We start from the raw sequence: 12,735 nt of genomic DNA on the forward strand, positions 1-12,735 counted from the left end.
AAGGTACAACAGGTGCTATAATCTGTATAGTTTACTACATATGTCCTCTCAGCTGGGGGCGGGTGGGGTGTCACGTTAAGGCGGGGACCAAAGCAAGGAAGCACTAATAAGATGTAAACATATCTGTGGTTCAGTCCCCTCCAGTCGACTGACACCTCGGAGGGGGGGGGAAGAACGACCCCTTAGGAGACGTCCGGCCCCCCCCTCCATCCGGACGGAGGGGGCTTGGGGGCCACAAGCGACATGTTTACTTGGCACGTAAAGTCAAGGTAGAAACCCCCCCCCCCAAAAAACAAACAACAGAGTGCGATATGGAATAAAAGCGGGGGGGGGTCTCACTGTCCTCCTCCAGTGCTTCTCGTTGGATTTTTTGTATTTTTTTTCTTCTTCTTCTTCTTCTTCTTCATCCAGTCCAGTACGATCGTCCCTCGAGTGTCTCTGCAGTTCGAGGTCTTCTGGTGGCGGGAAGGAGGAGGAGGGGGGGGTTGTTGGGGGGGTCTTGGGGTGGCGGTGAAGCGTTGAGGAGTGCTCGCGATACGTGTTTGAAGCAAATCTCGATATATAGAATGCATGATCCTTGCATCGCTTTATTTAATGGAAGCACCGATCCGCCTTCCTTTCCTTTTTTCTGGGGAGGGAGAGAAAAATCCCTCATTGTAAGATGGCCGTCCTTCTAACAAACCCCCCCCCCCCCCCCCCCCCCCTGAATGATAGATATATGACTATATTACACTGCTGTATGCTTCTCACCCCCCCCACCCGACGCTGCCCCATCCCGTCACTATATAATTAGATATCTGTCTCCACGGCAAAAACTAAAAGAAGAAGAAGGAAACCCTAAAATCGCCTCTTCTTCCCGCTCACAGTCCGCCGGGCGTCCTCGACAAAGTCTGCCTTTACTTTTGGCGATTTTCATCTTTTCATTAATATATTGCCACATTCATATATCATGCATTTTACTGCATTGCTATTGCACTGGTCCGGATTATTCGGGAGGTGTAAAGAGCCAGAATCAGTTGGGGATTTCATTTGGGGGGAGGGCGAGAGGGGGGAGAAGAGAATTAAGGGAGCAAGAAAGCAATAAATATCTCATAAACTGTCTAGTAGGGGAGAAGGGGGGAGGAGGGACTTAACCTCGACTTGTGGAGGACGAGGAAAGGAGGCCGAGGGGGGGGGCAATCATTTCTCTTGTTTTGTTTGCGCTGTGTCCCCTGGTCGCAGTGTTCCAGCCCCCCTCGTCCTCGTCCTCGTCGTCCTCCGCTCCCCCTCGACTACTGCTTGTGGACGTCCTCGCTGCGGATGATCTTGTAAATGATCCAGTAGAAAATGTTAAAAATGAGGAAGACGAGGGGGAAGGCCACGCGGGACACCGTGTCGATGCGCTTGGCCCGGCCGATGAAGAGCTTCTTCATCTCCTCGATGGTCTTCTCGGGCGCGGCCGAGGCCGGGGCGTTGTTGTTGTTGCCCTTGATGGCCATGCCGTCTTTGGCCTGCAGGCAGGCGGGGCCCATGCCGTAGCCGGGGAAGCTGAAGCGCCCCTCGCCTGTCTCGTCCTCCTGCAGCCCGGGACCAGAGAGAGAGAGAGAGAGAGAGACGTTAGAGCTGTGTGTGTGTGTGTCAGAGGTCAGGTTAGAACTGATGGCCATGCGCTGCACACAAGGCCTTTCCCTGCGTGTGTGCACAGTGTTTTTAGTTAATATTTTTCAGGCGTGTGCAGAGATATTGGAAGTCCCATCTGCACCGTCCCCCCGCCTTTTCATTACGGGAGACACAATGACTTTCTTATCTGCTTCAGAGACTCCAGCACAAACACAGCAACTGGCTGAGAGATACCGACGGTGAGTGTGTGTGTGTGTGTGTGTGTGGGAACTAACCGGAGCGCAAAGTGCCCCCCACCTCAAAACAACACCCATGAAATGAACAAATTAGCAGACGAAGGAAGACAAAGTCCGATCAGCCACCTTTTTGAAAAGATTTGATAAAAGATGATGTCATGAAATCCATGCATGAGCTTGACTTGTGTCCCCCTGTGGGGATGTCTATCAGCGGGAGGCATCTTTCCAGTGCATTGTGGGAAAGGAAAAAGGAGCTTTTATTGAAAACCACATCCCAGAAGGAGAAGGAAGTTGGAGCAGGAAGAGTGATCGGCAGCAGAAGAACTTCACGACTGAACCTCTGCAACAAATGAACTACAATTAAAACCCAAATGTCATAAAGGAGAGGGCATGTGCCCATGTGTGTGTCTGTGTGTGTGTGTGAGATAGAGCAGCAGGTAGCGATTCATTTTTAGTGCCCTGTGTCCCCGTTCTGTCCTTGCATCCACACCAAGCCATCTATTACTGTTAACACACACACACACACACACACACACACACACACACACACACACACACACACACACACACACACACACACACACACATTAGCCGCAATGCTAGCCAACCTCTGCTCGTCCTTCAGCGACGCTGCTAAACTATTACAGATGCTGAGCTTTATTCTCCCTGCCATGTGATTAATGTGGAGGGAGCGGGAGGTGACGTGAGGAGGAGGCGCAATGAGGAAGGGGGGAGAGGAGCAGAAGGGGGGAGGAGAAAAGATACATCCATGCAGCCATTCTGAAGAAACCTGATCCAGATAGTTCTGATTGATTCATGAATAATTAGTTATAGTGAATAGATGGATGGATGGATGATGAATGAATGGATGGTTGGATGGATGATGGGTGATGGATAAACAATGCGTGGATAGATGGATGGATGGATGAAAGGATCCATTCATGAAAGGGTGGACAATGAATGAATCGATGATGTATTGATGGATAAAAAATGTATGGATCGATGAATGCATGGATGGATGAAAGGATGGACAATGAATGAATGATGAATGGCTGGATTATGAATTGATGGATAAAGAATGCCTGGATGGATGGATGGACAATGAATGAATGGATGATGAGTTGATGTATAAAATGCATGGATGGATGAAAGGATGCACAATGAATGAATGGATGATGAATGGCTGGATAATGAATTGATGGATAAAGAATGCCTGGATGGATGGATGCACAATGAATGAATGGATCATGAATTGATGGATAAAGAATTCATGGATGGATGGATGCACAATGAATGGCTGGATAATGAATTGATGGATAAAGAATGCATGGTTGGATGGGTGGATGGATGAAAGGATGGATAATGAATTGATGGATAAAGAATGCATGGTTGGATGGGTGGATGGATGAATGGATGATTGCGGCTCTCTCCTCTTCTCCTTTCCTTCACTGTAGTTCCTCATCCCTCCATGATGGTCCTCCTCACTCCCACCCCCCCTCCCCCAACAACCACCCCCTTCCCCCCCAACAACCACCCTCCCCTTATTGATAAAACCTCTCAGACCTTTCCTTGGAGCACGGAAAGGGATATTTCTGCTCACGGGTCTTTTAATAAAACCAACCCGCACTCATTAATTCCGTCCCGATCGACCTGAAGAACCGTGCACACCTCATCATTTAAGGCTGGGGAGCTTTTTAGAGGCAATTAGCGATATATTGTTTTACTCAGGGTTCAGATAAAAGAGCAAATTCAATAAAAAGCTGAATTATGAAATCAAATAATGACAAAAAATGTGACATCCACGTATGAATACGCTGTTAAAAATGACCTCTGAGAACTTATTTTTAAATAGACTGCATGCGTGCAACGAGCGGAAACGGACCGGCTGGCTTTTGTAAGGAAAAGCATGAAAAAGGAGGAGTACCTTATGGTAAGATATCACATGACCGCCAAATGGGGAAACCTCGCAGGAAACCAGCTACCTCGCTAATCAACCGTTGGAGCGTTTGTAACAGAGTTCAGTCAACTGAAAAAAAGAAATTGCAGCAGAAAATCCTGCAAATAATCTGAGTAATAACGTGAGACGAGCTCATATGTCATACGTTTGGTGCCATTTGAATGAAATGTTTTCTCTGATGCCTGTGCAGTGATCCTCCCTGGTTTCATTAAAACATGGTGTGTAAATGTCTCTCGCTCATCAAGCTGCTGACCTGGAATGATTATTCACATGATCTGCTGCGGCGTCTCTGGCTCTGCTCTAGCATTTAATCTGAATAACATTTCGTGGAAGCCACGGCACCTTTAGTTTCATGCATGAAACGTGATATTTAAATCAGGTCAGTCAGGGTTAATTTCATCCTGATGTGGGGTTAGATTTAACCTTTGATGTCAGATGTCACATGATGACACAAACACACCGGTCCATGTCCATTATCAATAGTGCATCATTTAACTTATTGTATAAAACCTGTATAAAATTCCAACCTGGTGATGATATCTGGCCGTGAATGATCAGTTGTATTGAGTTAAACTAACCTAATGATGTAAAGTCAACGTGATCTTTTGTCTCACACGGGACACAAACAGCCGTCTGCATGGGGAAAGTCTTCTCTCGTGTATATGTTAACATGTTAACACAACCTTTTTGACACCTTTTTTTTAAAATTTCAAAATCCGGTTTAGGTGCTTAGAAATGTACATTTGGTCCTTGGGCCCAAAAGGTCGTTTCAATCGAGTCTTGAGAACACGGAGAGCCTGAATTCCTGTTTAAACTAATCCACCCGCTTTAAAGCGCATAATAAGGCCAGAAGGTCCAACAGGCCTAAATATGGACGTCAACTTGAAGGAAATACAGCAGTCCGTCTCCCATGAAACAGGAAGTTGTGCTTCCCGCTCGTCTGTGAGACGTCTTCTTCTTCTTCTTCTTCTTCTTCTAATCAGGACGCAGGAGGTGTGATCACTTCACAGCCGACCCGTCAATCAGGAGGCTCAGCTCAGCCGGGGAGAGATCGCTGATCGCCTCCTAATCACCTTGCTCTCTTTTCTGCTTCCTTCTCAAAGCTGCCGAACAGCGTGCGAGATCAAGACGTTTGGAGCGTACTGTCAGTTGCCCCCGCCGGAAAAACGCCAAATCACAGCTTACAGCCGATCAATCATCAGATCGGTCGGCCTAATAGGCCGCCGTCATTCCTGTGGGAGGTCCCTCGAGGCCACTCCTCCCAAAAAGAAAGATGTGCGTCCCTGTGTTTGTTTCCCCTGAGTGGTCGGGGTGAAGGAGAAGAGGTCCCCCCCCCCGGCCCCCCCGGCCCCCCACGGGCTGAATAACACTGGGACCCCGGTTGGGATTTCTGATGCATCCGACAGACGCGTCGCACCGCAGAGAATTCCCCCCCGATAATTTATTCAAATGAAACCTTTCTTGCTCGACAAAATGCAGACTCTGCATCCGGCGCCGTGGGCGCCAGTCGGCCGCTGACTGAAGTGGAGGCGAAAGGCGGCCATGTTCCCCTTTGATTCCTAAAAAGGGGGGAGAGAGAGAGGTGGAGGAGGGGGCGGGGGGGGGGTTCTCTGTCTGTCCTCTCCGGCCTGGAGAGCTCGTCTGTGTTGAACAAGCGAGCTGCTGCCAGGCGGCCCGTCCTTCAGGGATGAGTGCCGCGATTGATCTCATCGCTCCCCTGCAGTCTTCTCTCCCCCCCAGCAGGGGGAGGTGTCACTCCGCCAGGGAGCGTGGCTCCCCCTCCCTCTCACAAGGTTGCGGGTATTCGTCCATTCCATCCGTCCTTCCTAATTATAACCCCCCTCCGACCTTCTCCCTGCTTCTCCCCCGGTGTCACTGATCGATGAGGCATCGGGGCAGAAACCCCAGAAAACCTCTCATCACAAAGCCTCCACGCATTAAACGGATGCAAATTTGTCATTATTACATAAATTAAGGTTTCCTGCAGTGGTTCCTCTACCATCATATCAGCCCCCCCCCCCATAACGATGCATGACTATTTCTCCATCCCATTAAGGTCAACGGAAGGCGTCCCGGTTCTGCTATTTCCTACGGGAGCAGCAGGAGATACAACAGGAAGGAACGACGATAAAAAAAACACCAAAGATCCGTTTTGGTCTCTTATTCCGTCTCCACGTCCCCCGAAATGGATTTAAGTCACATCAAGCTCTCACAACATACAAAGCATGTTATGTGTGGGGAACGCTCAATGTGGTGAGGGGACACGGTCTCTCCTGAATGGAAATTCTGCCAATAAGACTAAAAATGCAAACGTTTGTTTCACTGGACAGTAAATCCTCCGTTGGTGGGGGGTGAACCTGACTGATGGCCCCCTGAGAGCCGTAATGGAGGTCCGTGGATCACATTAGAGTCACATTAGGACGGGCCAGAGAGCTTAATTAAGAGTCTCTCCCTCTCTCCTTCTTATTGAGGGAGGGGGGGCATTTAGGTTTATTCATTGTTGAATAAAAGTCCAGAGGTGCTGAATTCAAAACTGTTTTAGGCTTTTGAATAATCCCTACATTTGGAGCACATTATACAAACCTCTCGGCAAAATTTAAATAGCTCAAATATTCGCCTGTGTTTCCTCAGAAGTCCTCTTTCGAGAGGAAAACACCTGTTGCTCTCAAGGTCGGGAAGAGTTGAGGTTGCACGGCGAGTTTATTTGTTAAGAACGCTGTTGGGGTTGAATTCAGTTTTTCTTTACATGCCTGACCGTTTCTATCATGGATTGAACCACAGTCCAATGAGGAAGACACAAAGTCAAACATTGTAAAATCTTAAACTGCGCCAAATGTTACTTTTATTACTCTCTACATTTCATGCACATAGATAGTTCGGCTCCGCGTCGATGACGTCAAAGTGGTTTTTAATTCAAATCTAGAAGGTGTCCCACTGAAGGTTGGTTTCAATCTGACATTAATAAACAAAGTGTTCTGTGGGTCACGTTTGTTTCTGCTGCTACAGGTTGATGAGGCAGCGTATTGGTGAAAAGCCTGGAGATGTTTGTCCTCTCCGTATCTGCATCCTGTGGCGCCGCGTCCGTTTTCTCATAAAATCTTCATCTTCGGTCTTTAATTTGCACGTTTCCCGCCGTGCAGAGGGGCAGAAGTAAGTGCTTAAGTGTGAGCTCGCACACCACCGCCTCCCCGCCGCATGTTCAGGGAGAAGAACCCCTGGTGGATAAATCACACAGACAGCGGTCACCCGGACTCACCTCGGGCCTGGAAAAGCCCGTCGGTCACGTGGCGCGACCGACACTAAAACAAAAAGCTTAGCTCCTGCCCTCAATTCACGGCAGCGAAGGAAAGGAGGCAAAAAAAAAAAAGAAGCTCTCAGGTGTAAAAAAAACAACCAAAACGCTGACGTCGGCGGACCAAACGAGCTCCCTTTGACGAAACCCAGATGACGTAACGGAGCGCCGGCCTAATTTCACCTCCCAGCCTCCGTCGTGTGTAACAGGGGAAGAGAGAATAAACCGTGCAGAAGCTTGTTGGGATGTGGGTCGATCCGGAGCCCGGCGCCATCTCTGCACATTCACCTGGAAGTGCAGCGGCAGCCGGACGGCTAATCCGCCTCTTCAGCCCCATCGCGGCTCAGGGGATTACAACAACAGGATTTACGGTTTAGACTTTTTTTCATATATATATATATTTGTCTTTTTTTTTTTTTTGTGCCTCTCCCCCTCCAGGATTTTTGATCAAACCCGGCGCCACCGTCGTCTACGATTATGTCTGACGTGTCTTCTCCCAACCTAGGGGGCGGGGTCCTCTCAGGTGGTCACGAGATGAATCACAGCGGTCGCCAGGGGAAATGACAGTTTTGTTGTAGTTGCTGAGCAGGATATGCCAATAAAAACAGCAGCTATAATCAGTTTAAGCCTGCAGCTTTTCAATCACACATGTTGTTGTTTCTTTACCTTTGATCGGATGCCGTATTGTCCTTTATTATGTGGACATTTTTTAAGGAACAAAATAAATTACTGCTACTACTCTAAATTCTTATAATTACTACACGGTCTGTTTAGTGACAATTCAGAAGTTTTTGATCATGAAACATGATACTCATAAGCATAAATAGTTATGCATAATATAGTCTTTACTTATTCATTGATTTTAAATATATTTAAGGACATCCCCCCTAGTATTTGTAGACATTTCATAGAGAAGAATATAGCCACACTAAGTCAAACATACCCAGGATCCTCTCTCCATCCTTCACCCTAAACGTCCTCCCTCCACAGCAGCGCCGTCACTTTCCCGGACTTGCGAGGACACTCGATCTTCGCGATTCCAGAAACTCTCCAACGTGCTCACACGCGCTAAAACGTGTCGAATGCAATCAAGCAGCTGCAGCCGCGGCAGCACGAACACATGCCCTACAACGGCGAAATGCACGACAGCACTCACGGAGGCACTCATGCATCCTCACCGGCTGTAAGGATACGGTCTCTCCATTTCACATGCACGCACACACACACACACACACACACACACACACACACACACACACACACACACACACATACACACACACACACACACACACACACACACACACTCACACACACACACACACACACACACACACACACACACACACACACACACACACAGGACTGTACGTACTGTTCACTGCAGGCTCATTGTTACATTTCTTGTGGGTGTTTTTCTTGTCCTCTACCTTCGCACACACACAGACACACACACACACACAATCAACCATCTCTTCAACATTCCTTGCAGGCCTGACAGCTTTACTCCTTATTCAATGCAGCAGCTTCGGGCTGATGAATCCAACCAGACAAGTAGAATTGATTGATTAAATGCTTTAAAGGCAAAACAAACCAGAGAAAGCGGAGGAAGAGAGAAGAGAAGCCCTGATGCATCTCAGCGCTGCGTCTTGACGTTGTGCTTTGTCATTTTTACTAAATATATCCAAGTCAGTTTAAGGGGGAATTAAATAAACGGACATATTTCCAGGTCTCCACTTTGTCTTTGTTACATAAAAAGCGCGCTTCTCAGTGAGGAGGATGGTAAATGTGTTTTGGATCTCAAAGAGACAGAGACAGGTTGTTGGTCATCACCAAGTTTACGAGCATCAGTGCTGGATGAAGCTTTGTTTACACATTCGTACAAACAAGCATAAAGAGTGTCAATCATTTGGCATTTGCAGCTGCTGTCTTAGAGGCAGAGGCGCTCACCTTCTCGTGTCGTCGCCTCCGTCTGAAGCGCAGCAGCTCCTTGTGTTGGCGGGCGATGAAGTTGACGGCGGCGTACTCCAGCAGGGCGGAGAAGACGAACAGCAGACACACGGCCATCCAGATGTCGATGGCTTTGACGTAGGACACCTGTGAAGGAGGGAGGAGCAGGTGTGAAACAGGAAGTGACATCACAGTGACGCAGAAGTAGGGTTGCCTTCAAGTTAAAAACCATTTTTCCGACTGTCTTGATAATGATATAATAATAATAATTTATGTGAATGATTCTAAAGCCTTTATGAGGAGATTTTCATCTCCATTTTTCTCTCAACGTGTTATTACATATTATTGTTTATTACTTAGAAAAGTGACCCGAGAGGGCGGAGTTAAGTCAACCGCTAATGACATGTAATGTAACTGAACAACAAATTCTTAGGCAGGGTGGTAGAGACCTGTCAATCAGTGTGTAGCCCCGCCCCAAAGCATCCCCTGATTCATGGTATAGTAGGGACCTGTCAATCAGCGTGTAGCCCCGCCCTGAAAAATCCCTTTTGAAGAATTTACTTTACTAAATGCACATCATGCTGTATTGAAGAAGACTTGAAACTATAGATTGAGACCATAATGTAATGTTTGCAATGTTTACTGAGGGAATAAATAAGGAGAGACGCAGAGTCACTTCTTCATAGACTTCTATAGGACCCGATGACATCCCCCTGGTGGCCACTAGAGAGAATGCTGCTCTGTCATTTGAAGGCCAGTGGTTAAAACACTGTTAGAGTGGGAATGATTTACTACATGAACATGTTTTTTTCTCCATCTGTCTGCTTAACTATAGTGCGTATAGTTAAGCAGACAGATGGAGAAAAGGCAACGAATCAGCACATAAACCCGGTGGAGTGTCAGCAGCTTCCGCACACACACACACACACACACACACACACACACACACACACACACAGTGAAGTGTGGGGCTGTGCGGACAGCACGCGCTAAACGGAGTCTGCTCGGATCATCGTCTGATCGCTATCTGCCCGCCAAGTGCCATCATTCAAGTGGATTCAGCCCCGGCCTGTCACAGCAACTCGCCGCCTCCGCACGGCGTAGCACGGCGCCGCCAGAGAGGGAGGATCCCCGCTGCGATGCACGGGGAGGAGAAAGCCCACCATTGGCCGCCTCAGATCCAATTAAACTCTGACTCTGGACGTCTTTCACCGTATACGAAGCCTCTTCCCGATCCCGCCTCATCGGAGGCCTACGCGGTCGGCTGGTTCACTCGGGTTCATGGTCATCCCGCCGGAGAGAGAGTTTCCATGAAGCTATTTTATATTTTTTGTGAAAAATCCCTTTAAATTTCCCTTTTTCCTGCCTGAAAAACCATCATTCCATGAAGAAATTACTTCCTTCTCTGAAAAGCGGCTGAAAGGCATTCTGGGAAGTAAACCACTGAGTGCAGTAAACGGAGCAGGTGTGGGGAGAGCGCTACGACCAATCGTGTCTCTCATCAGTTTGGGTCCGGCTGTCCTTTCAGTTTTACAGTCAATGATTAACTGGAGAACTTCTCCCCGTTTCAGTCGGTATTGCTCCTCTTTACGATTTGGATTTGATGCTTGAAAATATCATCAAAGTGAAAACCGAATAAAAAAAATACTTTGTACCAACAGAAGTTGGTCGATCTTTGATCTGCGAGTGTGGGCGGGACTTGAAAGTGGGATTAATAGATGAAGATTTAAATGATATTGGTGCCGGTTTGAGATTAAGAGCAAAAAACGCAGCGGCGCCCCCAGCGGTGCTTTTACTTTGAGGGACGCTCATCTGGAGGATCAGAAGCTGTTTTCAGGCTGATGTTGTGTAATTCAGTCTTTCAGAGCTTTTCGTGTGGCAGCTCTCCTGCTGCGCTAAAACACATCACACTCCTCTCCTCTCCTTCCTCACCTCCTTTCCTCATTGCCTTTGGCCTGACGTGGTTCATCCTTCCTTTGAGAGGCGTGAGAGACGAGCCGTGTTTCTGTGTGTGCGTCTTCTATCAATCACACACACTCGGATGTACTTGTGTGTGTGTGTGTTTGCAGTATGCCCACCTAAGCTCAGCTGTGCTGTGTGATCATTATTGTGACAGCTGAACTGCGGAGGAATCACGGTTCACTTGTTCAATTTTTGGAGCGCATGAAACACCTAATGTCAACAAATACAGTGTGTGTGTGTGTGTGTGTGTGTGTGTATGTGTGTGTGTGTGTGTGTGTGTTGGGGATTACAGCTTCCCTCGACATAATTATACAATCCCTGCTCACGCGAGGTCTGGCCATTTTTTTTTCTTTTTTCTTCCTTTAATCTGAAAATCCCTCAGGGGAAAAGATTTCTCTTAGTTTTTTCCCCTGAATTTCCTCTCTTTTTTCATCCTTTCCCTAAATTATTTTATTCTTTTGTTTTTAAACCACCGAGAAAAGAAACCGGAAACTTTGTTTATTTACATGTAGGAATTATTCTCCTGCCTCACTTTATTCTCTCTTTATTCTTTTGCCTTCCATTCACAAAAATACATTTAATCTGAAAAGCGATTTTTATTCAAAAACTGATTTCAAGGACACTTCATTTTTTTAAAGTTACGGGACCTGGACCTGGGAGACGATTAGCCTAGCTTAGCATAAAGACAGGGCGCGGGGGGGGGGGGGGGGTAACGGCTGGTCTGGCTCTGTGCGAAACACAACAAACATCCTACAACACCTTCAACAATTAACAAGTTTGTTTAAACTGGGAAAGCAGTGATTACAATAATGAAATCCAGGCTGTAACTGTTACAGGACAAGCGGGAGCAGCGAGTCACGTCGGACACAGCGAACAGGGAAAGGTGCGTTTGATTCGTCCTCACCTTGGGCAGCGAGGCTCTGGAGCCGGAGCTCTGCGTGGTCATGGTCAGCACGGTGGTGATGCCCAGGCCCACCCGGGCGGGCGCGGCGTCCATGTTGATCCAGAAGGAAACCCAGGACAGGATGACGATGAGCAGCGAGGGGATGTACATCTGGATCAGGTAGTAGCCCATCTGACGCTCCAGGTGGAAACGGGCCTCGATGCAGGTGAATTTACCTGGGGGGGGGTTGGGGTAACTAAATTAAACAAGTATGACCACGTATCCTTCTAAAGCGGTTTGTATGATATCTTACTAGAGGTAACTCCTCATTTATGATGTTCATTTCACCCAGTGCATTGATGTATAGAGGTTATATACAGGAAACAACTTAAAAGTTTGGTTTACACAATAAATCAATTTGATTAGTTAAGACTGTAAAACGACTTAAGTTAGATTTAGATAATAAAACTACTTAGTCAGGTTTTGGAAAATATTCTGGTTTGAGAATATGAGAAAAAGGAAAGTAAAAATCCATAAACTCTTCGCATGGTGAACACACTTTGGTTGACACTGGTTAACATCCTCAATCCTCTCTGAGGACTAAGAACAAACATCCTCAGATACCACACACACACTCCCCCACACACACACACACACACCCACACACACACAAACTACACAACCAATTTAGTGACTTCCCTCCAGGCCGCAGACAGAGGTCATTTCTATTCAAGACCAAGCGGCCATGTTAAGCTTTAATGCTCCATCTATCAGACTCGTTAATGCCCGAGTTAACGTGGACGCTTGACCCTTTCTCATTATTTATTAATGGACGTTTTTTTAAACACACCAAACC

General features: G+C 47.2%; 1 protein-coding gene across 2 annotated transcripts in view; it reads right to left on the reverse strand.

Moving 5' to 3' along the window:
* Positions 1 to 406: 406 nt before the first annotated feature.
* Positions 407 to 12,735, reverse strand: part of glra1 (glycine receptor, alpha 1) — a 65,938-nt gene continuing 53,609 nt past the window's right edge. For both annotated transcript variants that reach the window (XM_040174385.2, XM_078101978.1), the window contains 3 exons: positions 11,901 to 12,115; positions 9,035 to 9,181; positions 407 to 1,556 (listed from right to left, as the gene is read on the reverse strand). In XM_040174385.2, coding sequence (XP_040030319.1) covers positions 1,272 to 1,556; positions 9,035 to 9,181; positions 11,901 to 12,115 — 647 coding nt within the window. In that variant the 3' untranslated portion in view covers positions 407 to 1,271. The remainder of the gene's footprint in view (positions 1,557 to 9,034; positions 9,182 to 11,900; positions 12,116 to 12,735) is intronic.

This window comes from Gasterosteus aculeatus, chromosome 4 (genome assembly GCF_964276395.1).
Source record: "Gasterosteus aculeatus chromosome 4, fGasAcu3.hap1.1, whole genome shotgun sequence".
NCBI classification, from domain to species: Eukaryota; Metazoa; Chordata; class Actinopteri; order Perciformes; family Gasterosteidae; genus Gasterosteus; species Gasterosteus aculeatus.